This window comes from Pleurodeles waltl, chromosome 8 (assembly GCF_031143425.1).
Source record: "Pleurodeles waltl isolate 20211129_DDA chromosome 8, aPleWal1.hap1.20221129, whole genome shotgun sequence".
Classification (NCBI taxonomy): Eukaryota; Metazoa; Chordata; class Amphibia; order Caudata; family Salamandridae; genus Pleurodeles; species Pleurodeles waltl.
In genome coordinates, this window is record NC_090447.1 from 851,843,048 (window position 1) to 851,859,982 (window position 16,935).

At 42.7% G+C, this 16,935-nt stretch overlaps 1 protein-coding gene across 1 annotated transcript in view; it reads right to left on the bottom strand.

Annotated features, from left to right (window-relative positions):
• Positions 1 to 16,935, bottom strand: part of LOC138249171 (claudin-10-like) — a 427,524-nt gene that overhangs the window by 86,618 nt on the left and 323,971 nt on the right. Inside the window, exon 4 of the mRNA XM_069203174.1 lies at positions 12,520 to 12,627. Within this exon, the coding sequence (XP_069059275.1) occupies positions 12,520 to 12,627 (108 nt within the window). The remainder of the gene's footprint in view (positions 1 to 12,519; positions 12,628 to 16,935) is intronic.

Genomic DNA, 16,935 nt, shown 5'->3' on the forward strand with positions numbered 1-16,935 from the left:
CCTTGCTGACATTAAAAGTACACTTTTCTAACTTAGCAAAAAGATGATTTTCTTTTAACTTTGATAATACTGCACGAACATGTTGGGTATGTTCTTCTGAGTTCTTAGAGTAAATGAGGATGTCGTCTATGTATACTATGACACAAACGTCCAGGAATTTGTGTAGGACCTCATTTATAAAGAACTGAAAGGCCGCAGGGGCATTACATAACCCAAAGGGCATTACTGTGTACTCAAATAAACCAAACTTTGTCTTGAAAGCTGTCTTCCACTCATCCCCCTCTTTTACTCGGACCAGGTGGTAAGCTCCCCGCAGATCTAGTTTAGTGTATACAGTAGAATGTCTTAATTGATCCAACAACACAGGTATTAGAGGAAGAGGATATTTATTCTTTATTGTAGCCTTATTTAGTCCTCTATAATCGATACACGTGCACAGGGATTTATCCGGCTTCGGGATAAAAAAGAGTGGAGATGATACCGGAGATGTGGAATGACGGATGAACCCAGACTGTAGTAGGTCATCTAGGTAGGTTCTTAAGTATTTGGTTTCTTCGTCAGTCAAAGCATATACTCTGTTATTAGGTAAAGGGGCCCCTGGGATAAGATCTATACGGCAGTCATAAGACCGATGTGGGGGCAGCACACTAGCCTTTACTGGATCAAAGACGTCTTTAAAGTCAGAATATTCAGGAGGGAGACTTGGTTCATCTTGTGTAACACTAGCACAGTGTAATACTGTGCTCTGTTCTGTACCTGCTTCTTGATAGCAATTGGTTCTACAGAAAGAGGAATCCAAAGTAACAGTTCTATTCACCCAGTCAATTTTTGGGTTATGAGTTGTTAACCAGGGTACCCCGAGAATCAAACCAAAATTAGGAGTATCTATCAGATCAAAGCTAATCACCTCTGTGTGCCCGTTCTGACAGACCATAACAAGTGGACTTGTTTGTTTTGTGATTAATCCAGAGGTCAATTCTGACCCATCCACTGCACATACTGCTTCTGGACAAGGCTTTAGGCACATAGGAAGTCCTAAGTTTTCAGCTAACTTATTATCCACAAAATTTCCTGTCGCGCCTGAGTCCAGTAGGACAGGGAGAGAATGCCTCACTTGGGTAGTAACAATTAAAACGACCTGAATTATGAAATGTCTAGGTATGTGCGGTACCATGAAGGCTGCAGCATTAGAGGTTTGATTAAGATGTTTTCTCGAACAAGTAACCTCTCCCCTTGTCGAGCTTAATCGTTTCCCGATTCAGTTGAGGAGGTGGAGGAAACAGCACCCTTTTGTGGAGTTTTAGGCTTTACTGGACATTCTCTGGCAAAGTGACCTGCCCTGCCACAATATAAACATAATTGAAGTTTTCTCCTTCTTTCTTTTTCCTCTGATGTGAGTGGACCTCTGAGTGTCCCTATTTGCATAGGCTCAGGTTCAGGGAGTTTATTATCTGTGTCTTTCTTCTCGTGTTTAATAAAAGTTAACCGTGATTCCAGTTTGTATTTATCTCCCTTTCTTTCTCCTAGTCTATGTTTTAATTTCACAACTAAATCTACAAAGTCCGAATAGTCTTCTGGCAAATCAACGATATGAGCCAGCGCGTCTTTTAACTCGTCTCTCAAACCTTTATAAAAAAGGGAGACACGCTTTCCTTCTGGCCACTGTGTCTCGGTGAGTAAACGATTAAAACTAGTGAGATAGGTCAATAAATCCTTGTTACCTTGTTTAAGATTTAAAAGCTCATTATCACTTGCCTGCATGAAAGTGTGTTTTGCAAAAAGGCTGGTCATGGTACGTTTAAATTGATTCCAATTATGGAGGATGGGATCATCTCTATCCACGAAAGGAATTGACCAATTGGCTGCTGTGCCACCCAAATAAGACAAGACGAATGCCACTTTCGTAGCATCAGTAGGGAACTGTTGTGGCTTACAAACGAAGTGTAATTGACATTGATGGATAAAAACATGGAATTTGTTACTATCTCCATGAAAACGTTCAGGTGCTGCTAAGGGCACAGCATTAGGAACATTAACAGTAACCTCAACTGGGGGAGGCAAAGTTGTGTGTTTTGATGGCGCCCCTGTCTCTGAGGTGGTTTTAAACAAAGGCGTAAAAGCTGTGTTCCACTGAGATCCCCTAAATTTATACCTGCTTAAATCCTGTTTTAAAGAGGTATTCTCCATCTGTAATCTCTCTATTTCCTCTTGCATATGTTGTAAGATGCCAGACACTGATTCATTATGAGCCAAGTCCTCATTTAAGGCCTGCGCCATATCCGTGACGTCAATGCCCTCTATTTCTTCCCCGGTATTCATCGTCCACCAGAACTGAAATTTTTTAAGGCTTGTGCTTCTGTCAAAGCCCAGCTCACCTGAGTTCTTGTTCAGTTCTGATGGAGGTTGAAGACAATCCGACCCCACCCTGAAACTGCTTGTTCCAGCACACTAGTTTTTAACACAGTGCACTAAGAACAGAAGCTCAAGGGTAGGGGGGAAGTGGATAAAATAAAAAAGAGAGACAACACCGTTCTTGCGTTTCCACTGTTGAAGTGCTGCACAAATCTGCGGCCCTTTCTGACTTCTGTAGAAACTGGTGCCTAATGAAACATAAACAAAGAACAGATAAGTGCAACCTATTCCTAAATGGGTTCCTGACTATCCCTTTATTTATTAGAAATTCTCTTCTAAAAGTACCTCTTGGATCCTGGTCTCGAGTTTCCAGGTTTGGAATGTGTTACTGCTCTGGGATGTGCTTTCTATTACTGTAAAGCTTCTAAAACATTAAACAAATACCGTTATCAGAATTACCAATATCAAACATTCATCTTAATATAACTAAAGCCTAAATTCCCAATAGCAGACTCACTTTTCCCATATCTCCAGAATCTTTTGGAAAACAAATACTGTACTTTTACATCAAAATACAGCATGTAATTTGTGCAAGTCCTTGATTTACTGTTTGCCTTGCTGTTAATGGTTTCCACTGTTCGATTCTTAAAAGTTCCATAAAAAAAAAACAATGTTTGTTTCACAAAGCTCCGCAAGGTATTCTTGCAACAAAGAGCCTGAATCACAATGTTCGTGGAAGGTATCTTGTTTCAAACCGTCCACACACGAATCCAGAAATTGTTGTCAAAGTTCCTTCAGGTAATAAAAAGTTTTGCACTTACTTGTTGCTGGCAAGAGATACTGATCAGTCTAACCTTGTCTTCTTTCTCTTTTGCAGGTTGTTTGTAGGAGAGAGGCTGAGGCAAGGAGGAACCGGAAACCAGAAGAAGGAAGAGCCAGCAGCTGCGCCCATTGAAGCCAATGAAAGTCTGTAGAGAGCAGGAGTGCCAGCGCCGAGGGATCTGTACTCAGGTAAGCAGGAGGTAGACGAGCACAAGCACTGGGTGAGGCTCGGGGGCTGCCTTTTATAGACAGGGCTGGGTGTGGTTCGAAGAGCTGGGTGTGGTTTGAAGGGCTGGGTGTGGTCCTCACATGCTGCAAATGTTCTTGAAAGGTGAGCAGAGCTGGGTGTGGTTTGAAGGGCAGGGTGTGGTCCTCACATGCTGCACATGTTCTTGAAAGGTGTGCAGAGTTTCAGTTATTATGCAAATGAGTTGAATTAACACATGGCCTAGGGAGGAGTGTTTTAAAGAAGCCTTGGTAAAAGCAAGGCCCAATGTGTAAACAAAACAGCACATTAAACAACATACACAGAAGCCTAAGGGGGGGGGGGAAGGTGAGATAACAAGAAAGGGTTTGAATAGTAAGTTTAAAAGGGAGCTATTACAGAACCCACTAGTGCAGTGAGAGGGGACATGCTCTTTGCTGTGCACAAACCCTAACAGCTGCAGGGATTACAGCCCATGCAGCCGCAGCAGATGCAGATGCCCCGTATGCAGATGACGCAAATGCAGCCAATGCAACAGCAGTTTCCCATGGTACCTAATCAGCAAATGCAAATACCTTTGGCACCAGTGAGTCAGCAGCAAGCGATGGTTCCTCCACAGGTCTCGAGTCAGGTGATGAATACAAATGGCACAGTACAACAGTTCCCATTACACAGTGAGAATGGAATAAACAATGTATGGGAGAGTGAAAGTTCTGATGAGGTGGGAAATTGTGTGCTTGCAGCATCCTTGGAAGTTGATCAAAAGGGTCCATATGTGGAGGGAAGAGTTATGGGTCATCGTGTTTCATTCTTGGTTGACACAGGAGCCACACGTTCAACTGTTAGGAGCATTGAAGTACCAAATTTGCCACTCTCAGGGAGAACAGTTCAAGTAGTGGGAGTAGCAAACAGGCACCTGACGAACCCAATCACAGATCCAGTACCAGTCAGAATTGGTAACTATCAAGGGTCACATAGTTTTGTGGTATGTGACTCAAGCCCGATAGCACTGTTAGGGAGAGACCTATTGTGCAAATTGGGATGTTCGATTATGTGTTCGGACGATGGAATTAGAATTCAGACGAGCAGTGATGGGGAAGAAGGGGACAGTGTAGAAGGGGATGAGATGGAAACTGTCGATGAAGAATATCCTCTGATTAACCTTTTTCCGATGATAACTGAAGAGGATATTCCAGCTGAATTACGGGAAACAGTCGGAAAGGAAGTGTGGGATATAACAGGAAAAGAGGTGGGATTGGTGAAAGGAGTGGAACCAGTGAAAGTGACCGTAAAACCCAATGTAACCTTTCCCCAGACCCCACAATATCACATGGCACAAGACACCCTTATGAAAGTCGCCCAACTCATTGACGAGTTTGTAAAACAGGGAGTACTGAAAGAAGTGTTAAGCAGTCCATGTAATTCACCAATAATGGGACTAATAAAGCCGAGCGGAAAGGTCCGAATTGTGCAGGACTTGAGGAAAATAAATGACATCATAATTAAATGCTGCCCTGTAGTACCGAATCCAGCTGTGATAATGTTTCAAATCCCTTGCGATGCCGAGTGGTTCTCAGTCATCGACTTGTCACAAGCATTCTTTTCGGTGCCTCTTCATGAGGACAGCCAATTTCTCTTTTGTTTCAAATTCTTAGACAGAGTTTACAGTTGGTGTCGAATTCCTCAAGGGTTTTCGGAGTCACCGTCAATTTTCAATCAGATTCTAAAGAAAGACTTGGAAGCGTTAGAATTGCCATTCGAGTCAACCCTAGTACAGTACATTGATGACTTACTGATTGCATCTAAGACAGAAAGTGGCTGCACAGCCGACACCATTGCTCTACTGAACCATTTGGGAAGGAATGGACACAAGGTGTCTCCTTCAAAGTTGCAGTTCTGTCAGAAGAAAGTGAAATACTTGGGTCATCAAATAGAGAAAGGGTCACGGAGAATAATGAAGGAAAGAATAACAAGTGTACTTCAAATGAGTCCACCAAAGACAAGGAGGGAGGTGAGGAAGTTTTTGGGGATGGTGAGCTACTGTCGCCAGTGGATTCCCAACTTCTCAACTCTAGCAAAGCCTTTACTGAAACTGACCCTGAAGGATGCCTTGGATGAAATTGAGCTGAAAGGAGATGAGATGGATGCTTTTATTGAATTAAAAGAATGCATGTGCAGGGCTCCAGCTTTAGGTATGCCTGATTACACAAAGCCTTTCACATTGTTTTGTCATGAACGTGATGCATGTTCTTTGTCTGTCTTGACCCAAGCCCATGGTGGCATAAACAGACCAGTAGCATATTTTTCAGCTACTTTGGATCCGGTCGCAGCAGCACTGCCAGGGTGTTTGCGCGCCGTAGCAGCAGTTGGTATCAGCCTCACTCAGAGTGAAGGAATAGTGATGGGACACCCATTAACAGTCATGGTCCCTCACTCAGTTGAGATACTTTTGACCCGCTCCCGAACGCAACACATGACTGGAGCAAGACTCACAAGGTATGAAACAATAATTCTGGGCTCACTGAATGTGCAGCTGAAAAGGTGCACTACGTTGAATCCAGCAACCTTGCTTCCCGGTGAAAATGCTGAAATTGAGAACGCTGAAGACGTCGAGCACGACTGCCTTCAGGTGACTGAATTTTGCACAAAACCCCGACCTGATATTAAGGATACTAAGCTTGATGAAAATGACCAAATTGTTTTTGTTGATGGGTCATGTTTAAGAGATGCATTGGGAATATTGAAAGCAGGATATGCTGTATGTACTGTAACAGGTGTCTTGGAAGCGTCCTGGCTTCAAGGAGTCTATTCCGCACAAGTAGCAGAGCTTGTAGCCCTTACAAGAGCATGCCAACTGTCTACATTGATGAAGGTTACCATTTACACTGATAGTCAGTACGGGTTTGGAATTGTGCACGACTTTGGGCAATTATGGTCACAGAGAGGTTTCCTGACCTCTTCAGGGTCCCCAGTGAAAAACGGGGAGAGAATAAGGGAATTGTTACACGCCATTCAGATGCCAGCCGAAATTGCAGTGGTAAAGTGTAGTGCTCATACAAAAGGACAGGACTATGTTTCCCTGGGAAATGCATATGCGGATCAAGTCGCAAGATTTTGTGCCTTGAACTGTATATTGCTCAGGGATGAATGGAATTTGATAAGTGAGCCAGAGCTCGAACCAGCTGAAGCATTTGCCTTGAAGGTCGTGGATACAATGGATGAACTAAAAGCATTACAGAATAGCGTCAGGGAGGATGAAAGAGCTTCCTGGATTAAGTCACAATGTACAAGGAGACCAGATGAGTTATGGGTTTCAAATGAGGGAAAATTTGTTTTACCAAATTGTCTCTTATCGCAGCTAGCGCGGTTCTATCATGGGCAGGCTCACCTAGGGAGAGATGCCATGATAAGATTGTTCAAAACTGATTGGTTTAACCCCAGATTCCGTCAAGCTGCAGAAGCAGTTTGCCATCGTTGTGTCATTTGTCAGCAGATGAACCCAGGAAAGGGAACGGTTGTGAACATGAGCCACATTGGCAGGGCGAGTGGCCCGTTCAGCAGAATGCAGATGGACTTTATTGAGATGCCTGTGCATGGAGGTCTGAAGTATGTGTTGGTGATTGTGTGCATTTTTTGTCACTGGATTGAAGCATACCCCACACATAGAAATGACAGCCTTACAGTTGCAAAACTACTGTATTGTTGAGGGAGTTGATACCATGTTTCGGATTCCCGATCTCTTTAGAATCAGATAGGGGAAGTCACTTCAATAACGAGGTGATAAAGTTACTTTGCGCAGCGCTGAACATTGAGCAAAAACTGCATTGTAGCTATCGCCCTGAAGCCTCAGGACTGGTGGAACAAATGAATGGTACACTGAAATCAAGAATGGCGAAAATATGTGCATCGACAAATTTGAAATGGCCTGACGCATTGCCTTTGGTGTTAATGTCAATGAGAAACACCCCTGACAGAAAGACTGGATTGTCCCGCACGAAATTCTCATGGGCAGGGCCATGAGACTTCCTGAGGTTCCCGCAAACGCGCTTTTGAATATTACAGATGATATGGTGTTAGACTACTGCAAAGGTCTGGCTGACGTGGTTCGCTCTTTCTCTCACCAGGTGGAAGCAACCACCTTGCCACCAATCCAAGGTCCAGGACACACACTGAAAGCAGGTGACTGGGTCGTGATAAAGAAGCACGTGAGGAAGTCGTGTCTGGAACCCCGTTGGAAAGGTCCTTTCCAAGTGATCCTGACGACCACTACCGCTGTGAAATGTGCGGGAGTTCCCAACTGGATTCACGCCAGTCATACAAAGAAAGTGTTGTGTCCCACAGATGAGGAAGTTGAAGCGCTGAAACTGCCAGTACCTGATAACAAAGTGCCGAGCGCTGAGACAGAGCAAAACAGAACTAGAAGCGAACAGGCAGAAATAGAGGAGAGAGAAATATTCTCTGAGGACGAAACAACCGATTCACTTGGGGAAGACCAAGGAGAAACCTCAGACAGCGACGAAGCAGCTGAAGGTAACAAAGAGCCTGAAGCAGCTGAAAGTGACAAAGAGCCTGAAGAAAGTAACCGTGACAAAGGGCTCGAAAGAGGTGAAGAAGCAGGAGAGCCTGATCAGAGGAGGGCTTTCCCAGAAGCAGACGGTACAGAAAAAGAAAAAGAAAACCTGATTGACTCCCCAGAAGGAGGGGACAAGGCAGAACAGAACGAAACTGTTCAAACTTCCTCAGAAGAGATCGCAGGTCCATCAAGTGGACACAGTGCAAAGAGAAGACCAAGTATATCACCAGTAAAACTAAGAACTAGAGAAAAGTTGAACGACAGTGAAGGGCCAAGAGTGAAAGAGAAAAGAAAGGAAGTGTCTGTCGTGGTACCAACATCAAGTGAAGAAAAAGACTTGGCCAAAGAGGAAAGTACCAGTGAGGCAGAATCAAAGAGAGATGCAAAATTGAAAAGGAAAAGGATACCAAACAGGAGGTATTCCGGTCCAGAATGGGCATATGTAGTGAATGACGATTGGACCGACGAATTTGTATCTCTTAGCCTCGAGAACGAAGAAGAAGAGATACCAATAGAAAAGAAAAGTTTTATGGACACTATTGATTGAAAAAAAAAAAAAAAAAAAAAAAAACTGATAAATGACATTGCTTGCTATAATCTAACGTGATACAACCAGCTGAGACATTGCTAAACCGGATGAGACATTTGCTAACTTGATAAGACTTTGATAACCTGATTGACTCTTAAACCCGATTTGAGACAACGTTGCTAACTGATAAAAGACTGAGTTATTGCCGAATTGAGACAATTGCCGAATTGAGACAAATGCTGCTAACCGATAAGTGACTGGGCTCCTGAAGAAAACTGTGTGAACATTGCGCTCGTTCAGCTTTGTAACTAATTGCTAAATCGTTTCTTTTATAAGTGCTTCTAGCTCTCTGATTCTATACAGATCATGACTAGGTATGCTACACAAAACTGTAGAGTGAAATATTGTAAATATGCGTGTATAGGCTTGATAACTGCATGTGTACTAATAATAATGGCAATAGTGCTTGCAACGCGTGGTAAGGGTGAGAATGAGAAAATTGATGCTTCTACTTCTGCTCCTGTTACTGTCACTGAACTAACCGCATTGAAAAGACTAGAATTAGATGAGAGACACTTGCATGATAAGAAGGAACTTTCGTATAATGTTTTCTATCGCCTACTAACAGAATATGTTGAGACTATGGATGCGAAAGATTGTTATGTGTGTACACAGATACCGACATCTGTAACGGAAGGGGTGACTTATCACCACATGCCTCTTACATATGGGATTACATGTAGTATAGTAACTTCTAGATTTTATGGTCAAACTAACATACAGTATTTTTACTCAAATTATGATGTTACCTTTGCATATGTTCCTATAATAACGCAACTAAGCCAGATTGCTAAAGATTGGGATGCTAAAATAATGAGGGAATTTTTCGAGCCAATGCAACCTTTTGAAACAGCTCACGCTCATAGGGAAAATCTTACCTGCTCGCTCTCAGCCGTAGAAATAAGCTTTTTAGATCGCACAGATGATAGAAGGGCACAAATGAATGCGAAATTAGAAAAAGAGCTAAGTAAGAGGACTTCAGTAGATAATTATGCTTTTGCCGCAATAAAAACACAAGGAAGAATAGCTTTAGACGCTTGGCATGTAGGCAAATTTTGTATATATCGAGGTGAATCTTATTATGATAACATTTTCGTGGGAGCGAGTGAATGTAAACATACGTTTATCTTTAAGGCCAAATGGACATTCATGCTGAACGGACTTGATCCTCTCATACCTGGTGTATATTACATTTGTGGGCATAATGCCTATTATCGTCTTCCAAAGGGATGGTGGGGGAGATGTTATTTGGGTATAGTGTTCCCAAAGGTTTATCAACTGGATGACCTATCAGTGATTCCAAAGACGCCTGGATCTCATCGTATCCAGAAAAGAGAGACCGCAGCTGCTGTGGTAGGAGATATATTTGGAGCCATGATTCCTTCATTGGGAGTTGTGTTGAATTCCATCAAAATAAGAAAGTTGTCTACTATAGTGGATAACATGTTGACAAAGTTTTCAGGTGCTATAATCCTGATGGAATGCTGAACTTGCAGCAGAAAGAGCTATGACTCTTCAAAACAGGCTTGCCCTAGACATTCTTTTAGCAAAGGATGGCGGCGTTTGCAAAATGCTTGGTGCGCGTCACTGTTGCACGTATATACCAGACAACAGTGTGAAGATTAAAACAATGCTTGCAAATCTAACAAAAGAGAGTGCAGACTTGAAGGAATTGAAAGAACCAGGAGTTTGGGAGAAGGTTGGAAAGGGAATTGCTTCAGTGGGAAATTGGCTTGGTGGCATTTGGAATGGAATATTACTAAAAATAATACAGGGAATACTAATAGTACTAATTTGCATCTTTGGGATTTGGGGAATAAAGAGGGGAATACTAATGATCATGGCAAGAATTAAGAGAAGGAAGGAAGAGAAAATGATGAAAAGAATGGCAGAAGAATATAAGGCAAGAACAAGGGGAACTAAAAGGCAAAGAGAACTGACAGAATTTTAATGGAATAAAATTTGTGGGAATAGTTTTGTGTGATGACAAGTAGTCATCAGAGGAGGGATTGATGACGCAGAAACAAAGGTTTTACATTTATTAGCGCATAAACGTAGTGCCGCAATAATCAAGTTTGACTTTAACTGAACTAATAAAGATTGTACGGGGACAAATGTGCCCTCAGAGTAGTTTGCCAACATTTATAAGCGTGCTTTATATAACGTGATGTATTAGAATTGTACTAATCTGACATAACCGTAAACGTGTGCCATGATTTGCTTGTTTGAAATGTTTTAACTTAGCATAACTTTAGTGGAGGCTTCGGCCTAGTTGCCTTGTCTCACGGTTTAGATGCTCGTGTTTTTCTAATGTGCTAATAAACGTGTATTCTTGCTTGAAGCTGTACTTTTCCAGTGAGATCGGTTCACATGCTTATCTTTAAGGTTTCGTGCCAGCCTGGCATCTTCTTCTTTGCTCCAAGGTCAATCTGCAGGTGCAGACAATGGAAGCTCTGAAAGTGAGTTAATTGGTAAAATATGTTGCAACTTACGTTCCCGACTCCAAGGATAATGTATGCCTAGGTAGAAGCTTGTGAACTGTTGTTTTTGATTGGACAATTTGAAGCCAACCTATGAACCCTCCAATGGAAGACCCTACTGGATTTGAACTGTTGTTTATTTAAACCTGGTGCACAAGAAGAAAGCAGCCATTTGCCATTTGCCATTTGCCATTTGCCATTACAGCCATTTTTGCCATTTCAGACATTACCCGGACATCAGCCATTTTGACATTAGCCCTTACGGCCATTACCCGGACATTAGACATTGGACATTATTGCCCATTGCGGCCATTATGGCCCATCTTGCCGACCTCGCCATTTTGCCATCTTCTACGATGCCAATTGATGTTCGATGAGACTTTGATGCTTTCTCTAATCGAGAGAAAGAGACTTTAAGTAATTCTCGCCCTAAAGACTTTAACTTTGATTTGCCCCTTTGCATAAAGTAGTTTTGTCCTTTTATCTTGCCGCTGTGAGGCAATTGCCCCGTCCACCCTGCCCCTTTGCCCCGTCCCATGCTGATCGAAACCGGTACCTGTGAGACGAAGACTTCCTTGAATGCTGATTGAATTTGGTAAATATGAAAGGAAAATGTACAATTGCATTGTGTTTCTTTTTAGGTAACCAACTGCTGATTTTGATAAGAGCCCTAGTTAGGAGTTTTCCAAATTAATGTTGCTAAATTGTTTTTGCATGAAGTCCCACATGCAGGTGCTAATTTGAGGTTAGATGAGGATTCATTTGTTGCACGATGCAATTTGAGACCTTGTTATGCTGACTAATGTATGCAATTAGCCCAATACAGATTATAGTTTTAGTGGTTTGCGTTGCTATTATCGAATGCATTGTTATTCAAATGCTGCATAGATTGCATCTTTTTCGCCGTTATGGACAGCTATTAATGTTCATTTACATATATCATTTGGTGTTGAGACACATTTATATCGTGCTAGCTTTGTTAATATAGGGAAATAAATGCATTAACTTTGAATAAACTGGTGTGGTTATTCATGACCGAAAGGTCATGGTTCGCCAAAATGTTTTCTGGATTAATTGTGAAGTGTTATGTTGACCTGGGCATTGCTTATGTTCGTTATTGATTATTGATTTGATTAAATTGATTACTCTCGGGTGAAGAGAGCCCCACTTGGTCAAAGATTCATCGACCCAAGAGCGTCCAGATAAAGGTAATTTATTAGGACGGAACGCTCTATCACCATCCAGGTAGATAGCCCCTTTCATTTGCCTCTTTCGTTTTCCCTTAGTGTGCCTATTTCTCACACCTCCTCCTCCATCACACTTCCAGGCGCTAGGACACTAAACAAAATGCACATAACACCAAAATGCTTCCCACATAGGATCACAAAATCTGCCAACCACTCATTCTCCAACTGTGCAGCGAGCTGCCAATCCCACCATGGCCTTTGAAGCCCTACATAGGGGTATGAAGTGCTATGTTAATTATGCAATACAATACCTGTGGTGTTTGGTGATTTCTGTGATTGAGCAGCAGAAAATACTTCCGCCCACCAAGCAAAGCGTAGCTCCAGCCCACCCAATAAACAAAGCGGTTCCTAACTCATACCTGCAAAAAAAAAAAAAAAAAAACGAATGCACCATGTTAGAACAGATTTTTGCGATCAATCTGCCTAAAAAAATACCATGAACGTGTACATCTTTATTTTTCAGCACTCTGGATATTTTTCAAAATCCCTCCATAAACAGGATTTGCCATTTCCAATAGCGCCCCTTTTACAGTCACCAGAGCGATGCACTGCATTTTTTTTCATCAATTAATGCCATTAAACTTTGACGAAAACTATTACCGACCTCACGTTTCCTGTGTCTAGAAATAATCTTTCACTCCAGTATTAATGCTTTAGTTTTACTGTTTGGGCTTGGCTACGGTTTTGACAAGTCAATGCTTTCCATTTGTTTTGCTGTATTGTGGCAGCCTTCAGCTTTTTATTAATTGCATCTGACTGCTAGCTGTGATCACAATGAATATCCTTTTCTGTTTTCCTGTTTTTCAAAGTGTGCCAAGGATGGCAGTATAGTTTGATAACATCTATGTTTCCCTGTTTGGCAGGGGCTTGTTACTATTCAATGTCAAAATACATGTCTGCATTTCCTGTTATTACAGTATTGGGCATTTGGGGATCATTACACGATCTAATGTTGTCTCTTCAGACTGTGTCCTTCTTTCCCCTAATGATGAATCAGGATGAGTGATGCTTTTGCGTTGCTTAATTTGTACCAATTTTTGAAGATGGTAGGTGCCGGCACTCACTTTTGGTGACAAGAGCTCATTTTTCATTATCAGCCTGTGACTGCCAGCAAGACAGAGAAAGGTAAAAAAGAAGCAGGCAGTGGAAGATAGAGAAAGTGTGACCAAGGGAGACAGCGGAAATAAACAAATTATGGCAAGATTGACAAGATGAGACAGGGTGTATAGGGTGGTGGAAGAAATAAGTGAGCAGGATTCATGACCCAGCCTTTAGACAGCACTGGCAGTGAACTCTTTAGAAAAACTTTTGGCCCTTGCAGTTTTTGACAAATTAAGTATTGGTAATATTCTGTTGTGTGTGAAAGATGGGCAGGTTAGATGGAACTCTGAGAGACCCTTCCTGCTTTCTGAATTTTGGAGTGAAAGTAGTTTCCTAAAATTACTCAACATATTAGCAGTTCAAATGCTTGTCAAAGCCTGTGCACCAGTGAAGAAATACCAAAAGGACCTACCAGTAAATGTCCCCTTAATTAATCTTAGACTGCATCAGTGAGATACAGGTCCTTTGGCTAAGTGGGGTCCTTGACAGGGTTGGACAACCACAGGTCCCACAAACTCTGAATAGGAATATTTACCACATGCAGGTCATAACATTAACCGAAGGTGAGATAGTTAACACTTGTGGTAAAATACTTCCTATTTTAAGTTTTTACCTTGCAAATGACGCATAACATATGTAATCGGCGTTTAACACATTCAATTCTTTTTAGGGGCCTTTTTTCCTGACACATTTTGGCAACTTTGACCTACCGGAACCTATTAGGAAAAAACTGTGAAGATGCGATAATTCTAACACAACCGGTAATTCCAGCCATCTGCAATATCTTGTTTGCACAGGGATTGGAATGTAGCGCAGCAATTGTTATGAGGTCCTAAATAGAAATTCTTTTTTATCAACAAGCAGAGAAAAGTAACAATACTTAGGGGGTCATTATGACCCTGGCGGTCATGGACCGCCAGGGCCGGGGACCCCGGATGCACCGCCAACAGGCTGGCGGTGCATCCAGGCCAATTCTGACCACGGCGGTAAAGCCGCGGTCAGAAAAGGGAAACCGGCGGTTTCCCACCGGTTTTCCCCTGGCCTGAGGAATCCTCCATGGCGGCGCTGCAGGCAGCGCTGCCATGGGGATTCCGACCCCCTTACCGCCAGCCTGGTTCTGGCAGTTTTGACCGCCAGAACCTGGTTGGCGGTAACGGGTGTCGTGGGGCCCCTAGGGGCCCCTGCAGTGCCCATGCCAATGGCATGGGCACTGCAGGGGCCCCCTAACAGGGCCCCACCAAGATTTTCAGTGTCTGCATAGCAGACACTGAAAATCGCGACGGATGCAACTGCACCCGTCGCACCCTTTCCACTCCGCCGGCTCCATTCGGAGCTGGCATCCTCGTGGAAGGGGGTTTCCCGCTGGGCTGGCGGGCGGCCTTCTGGCGGTCGCCCGCCAGCCCAGCGGGAAACTCAGAATTACTGCAGCGGTCTTTTGACCGCGCAGCGGTATTCTGATGGCGGTACTTTGGCGGGCGGCCTCCGCCGCCCGCCAAAGTCAGAATGAGGCCCTTAGTATTAGTTATTAGGAAAATAAATGAAACATTCTTTAGCAAGTAAACCCAAATCGAATCCCGTTTGGGTAAACTAGAGCCCAGTCTACATAATGTTTTACTGTCACAAAACCTTTCTTTCGCACTATCAAAGGCTTTGCGACCGCAGAACACGGTCACGATGTACAAAAGGCTGTACCTGGGTAAAAATGCCATTTTTAAACTGTTAATGGTGGTATGGAGGTATGCTGTCCAACCCCGGGCTCCATCCTTGCATTCAGAAGCATTCGGTAATATTTGAAAAACAAAATCCATCCTCATTAATACTAATTCTGTGACTCCTACTGAACTTTCCTTATACATTGCAACTGAGTAGTAAACCATTCGCACTGCAAACTATAGGTCAAATTTTCCAAGGTGTAGCTTATGACCTACCAGTAGCTCTCCAGCTACCTGCAAGTAGCTCCCCTGTATGCAGCCCACTCTACTAAATTAGAAGCTTAGGCTTTGTTGAATTAATATGTGTATACCAACATTTAAAAGTGTTTGTACGAGACGAAAAGGTGTATTTTTCCATCTTGTATACTTGTGTGTGGAGAAGAATTGTTGAATGTCCAAAATATATCTAAAGCATTTAAGTGATGAATCTTGTGGCACTGGGAGGCTTATTACTCATATTACTACTGTGGTACCTGATAGGGATGTTGTAGCTATGGCTGTTATGTATTACCCACATAGTGCCACTCAACAGTGACAAAGTCTTTTTGACATTACAACTTGCAACCCTGCCTGAAGCACTGAGGTGATCACTGCTCGAGATGTTTCATGGGATGGAGATTGTCCACCTCCTGAAGTGTTTTTCCCTAGGAGAAAAATTTATGACAAATGTCACATTCCACATAGGCACTGATGTCTCTCGTTGCTCACTTGCAATATGAGCACACTTTTTGCATTCTGCATATACCAATCTTCAAAAATATCACACAACTTTCCAGGCAGTACGCCTGGAAAGCTGAGATGGACACAGCTTTCCAGACATACTACTGGGAATGTCCCTGGATTCTCAGAAGTCATACATCTACTGGCATACGTAGGAATATGTGCACATGCGTAGGCATGACACTTTGGCCCAAATGTATACTTTTTTAGCGCCGCATTTGCGTCACTTTTTGACGCAAAAACTGCGCAAACTTGCTAAATACAGTTGTATTTTGCAAGTTTGCGCCGCTTTTGCGTCAAAAAGTGACGCAAATGCGGCGCTAAAAAAATATAAATATGGGCCTTAGTTCCTGTCCCAGGTCCGTTTAGTCACGTTTCTCTTAAAAGTTACACTTGCCGCTTGCACAGGTTGATGGTGTCTTGTGATGCAGAGTTGTATCGGCACATCGTGGGTCTCCCTAGGGTGGAAGCCCTGTGTGTGTCAGGACTTGTGGCCGTCCACATCTCAATGCACATATGTTGAGTGTGTCATCTGCTTAGCCAATTTCCATATGGTGTATGGGGATTTGGTCTTGCAGCTTTCATGAAAAATCTGTGCAGAGATATTTAACGGGCCTTTTACTTTGTCACTGTGAATTTACCAGTGAGTACAGTGGTTGGGTCCTGACAACCTACCTACTATCCATTTAAGTATTTGTCTTGCATTTTCCCACAGGATCCCTAGGGTAGATTAGGACGTTCAACCTTCTCCACCACCTGTGTAAGCCCATTCAAAGGATGATGTGCTTAGTCAATGTGAATTTCCCAATGGGGCTTTACTCTAGGGGGATTCGGTCTTGCAACTTTCCTTAACACCCTCTCCTGTTTGTTAAAGCTGTGCAATTCAGGAAGTTAATTGTGTTAATTGGTATAAGAGTACAGGTGATTATAAAACATTAATTGTGTTTATTGGTATCATAGTATAAGTGATTATAAAACGTTAATAGTTAATAGCAGATCCAGTCAGTTGACAGAACTATCTTAACTGAACATTAAGACAAGGGGGCAAACATATTAAATACCGCAGTTTATTATATGTGTCTAAGATGTTGCAAATGATCCCAGAGCCTTTTGTTTGAAAGCAATAACTAAGGG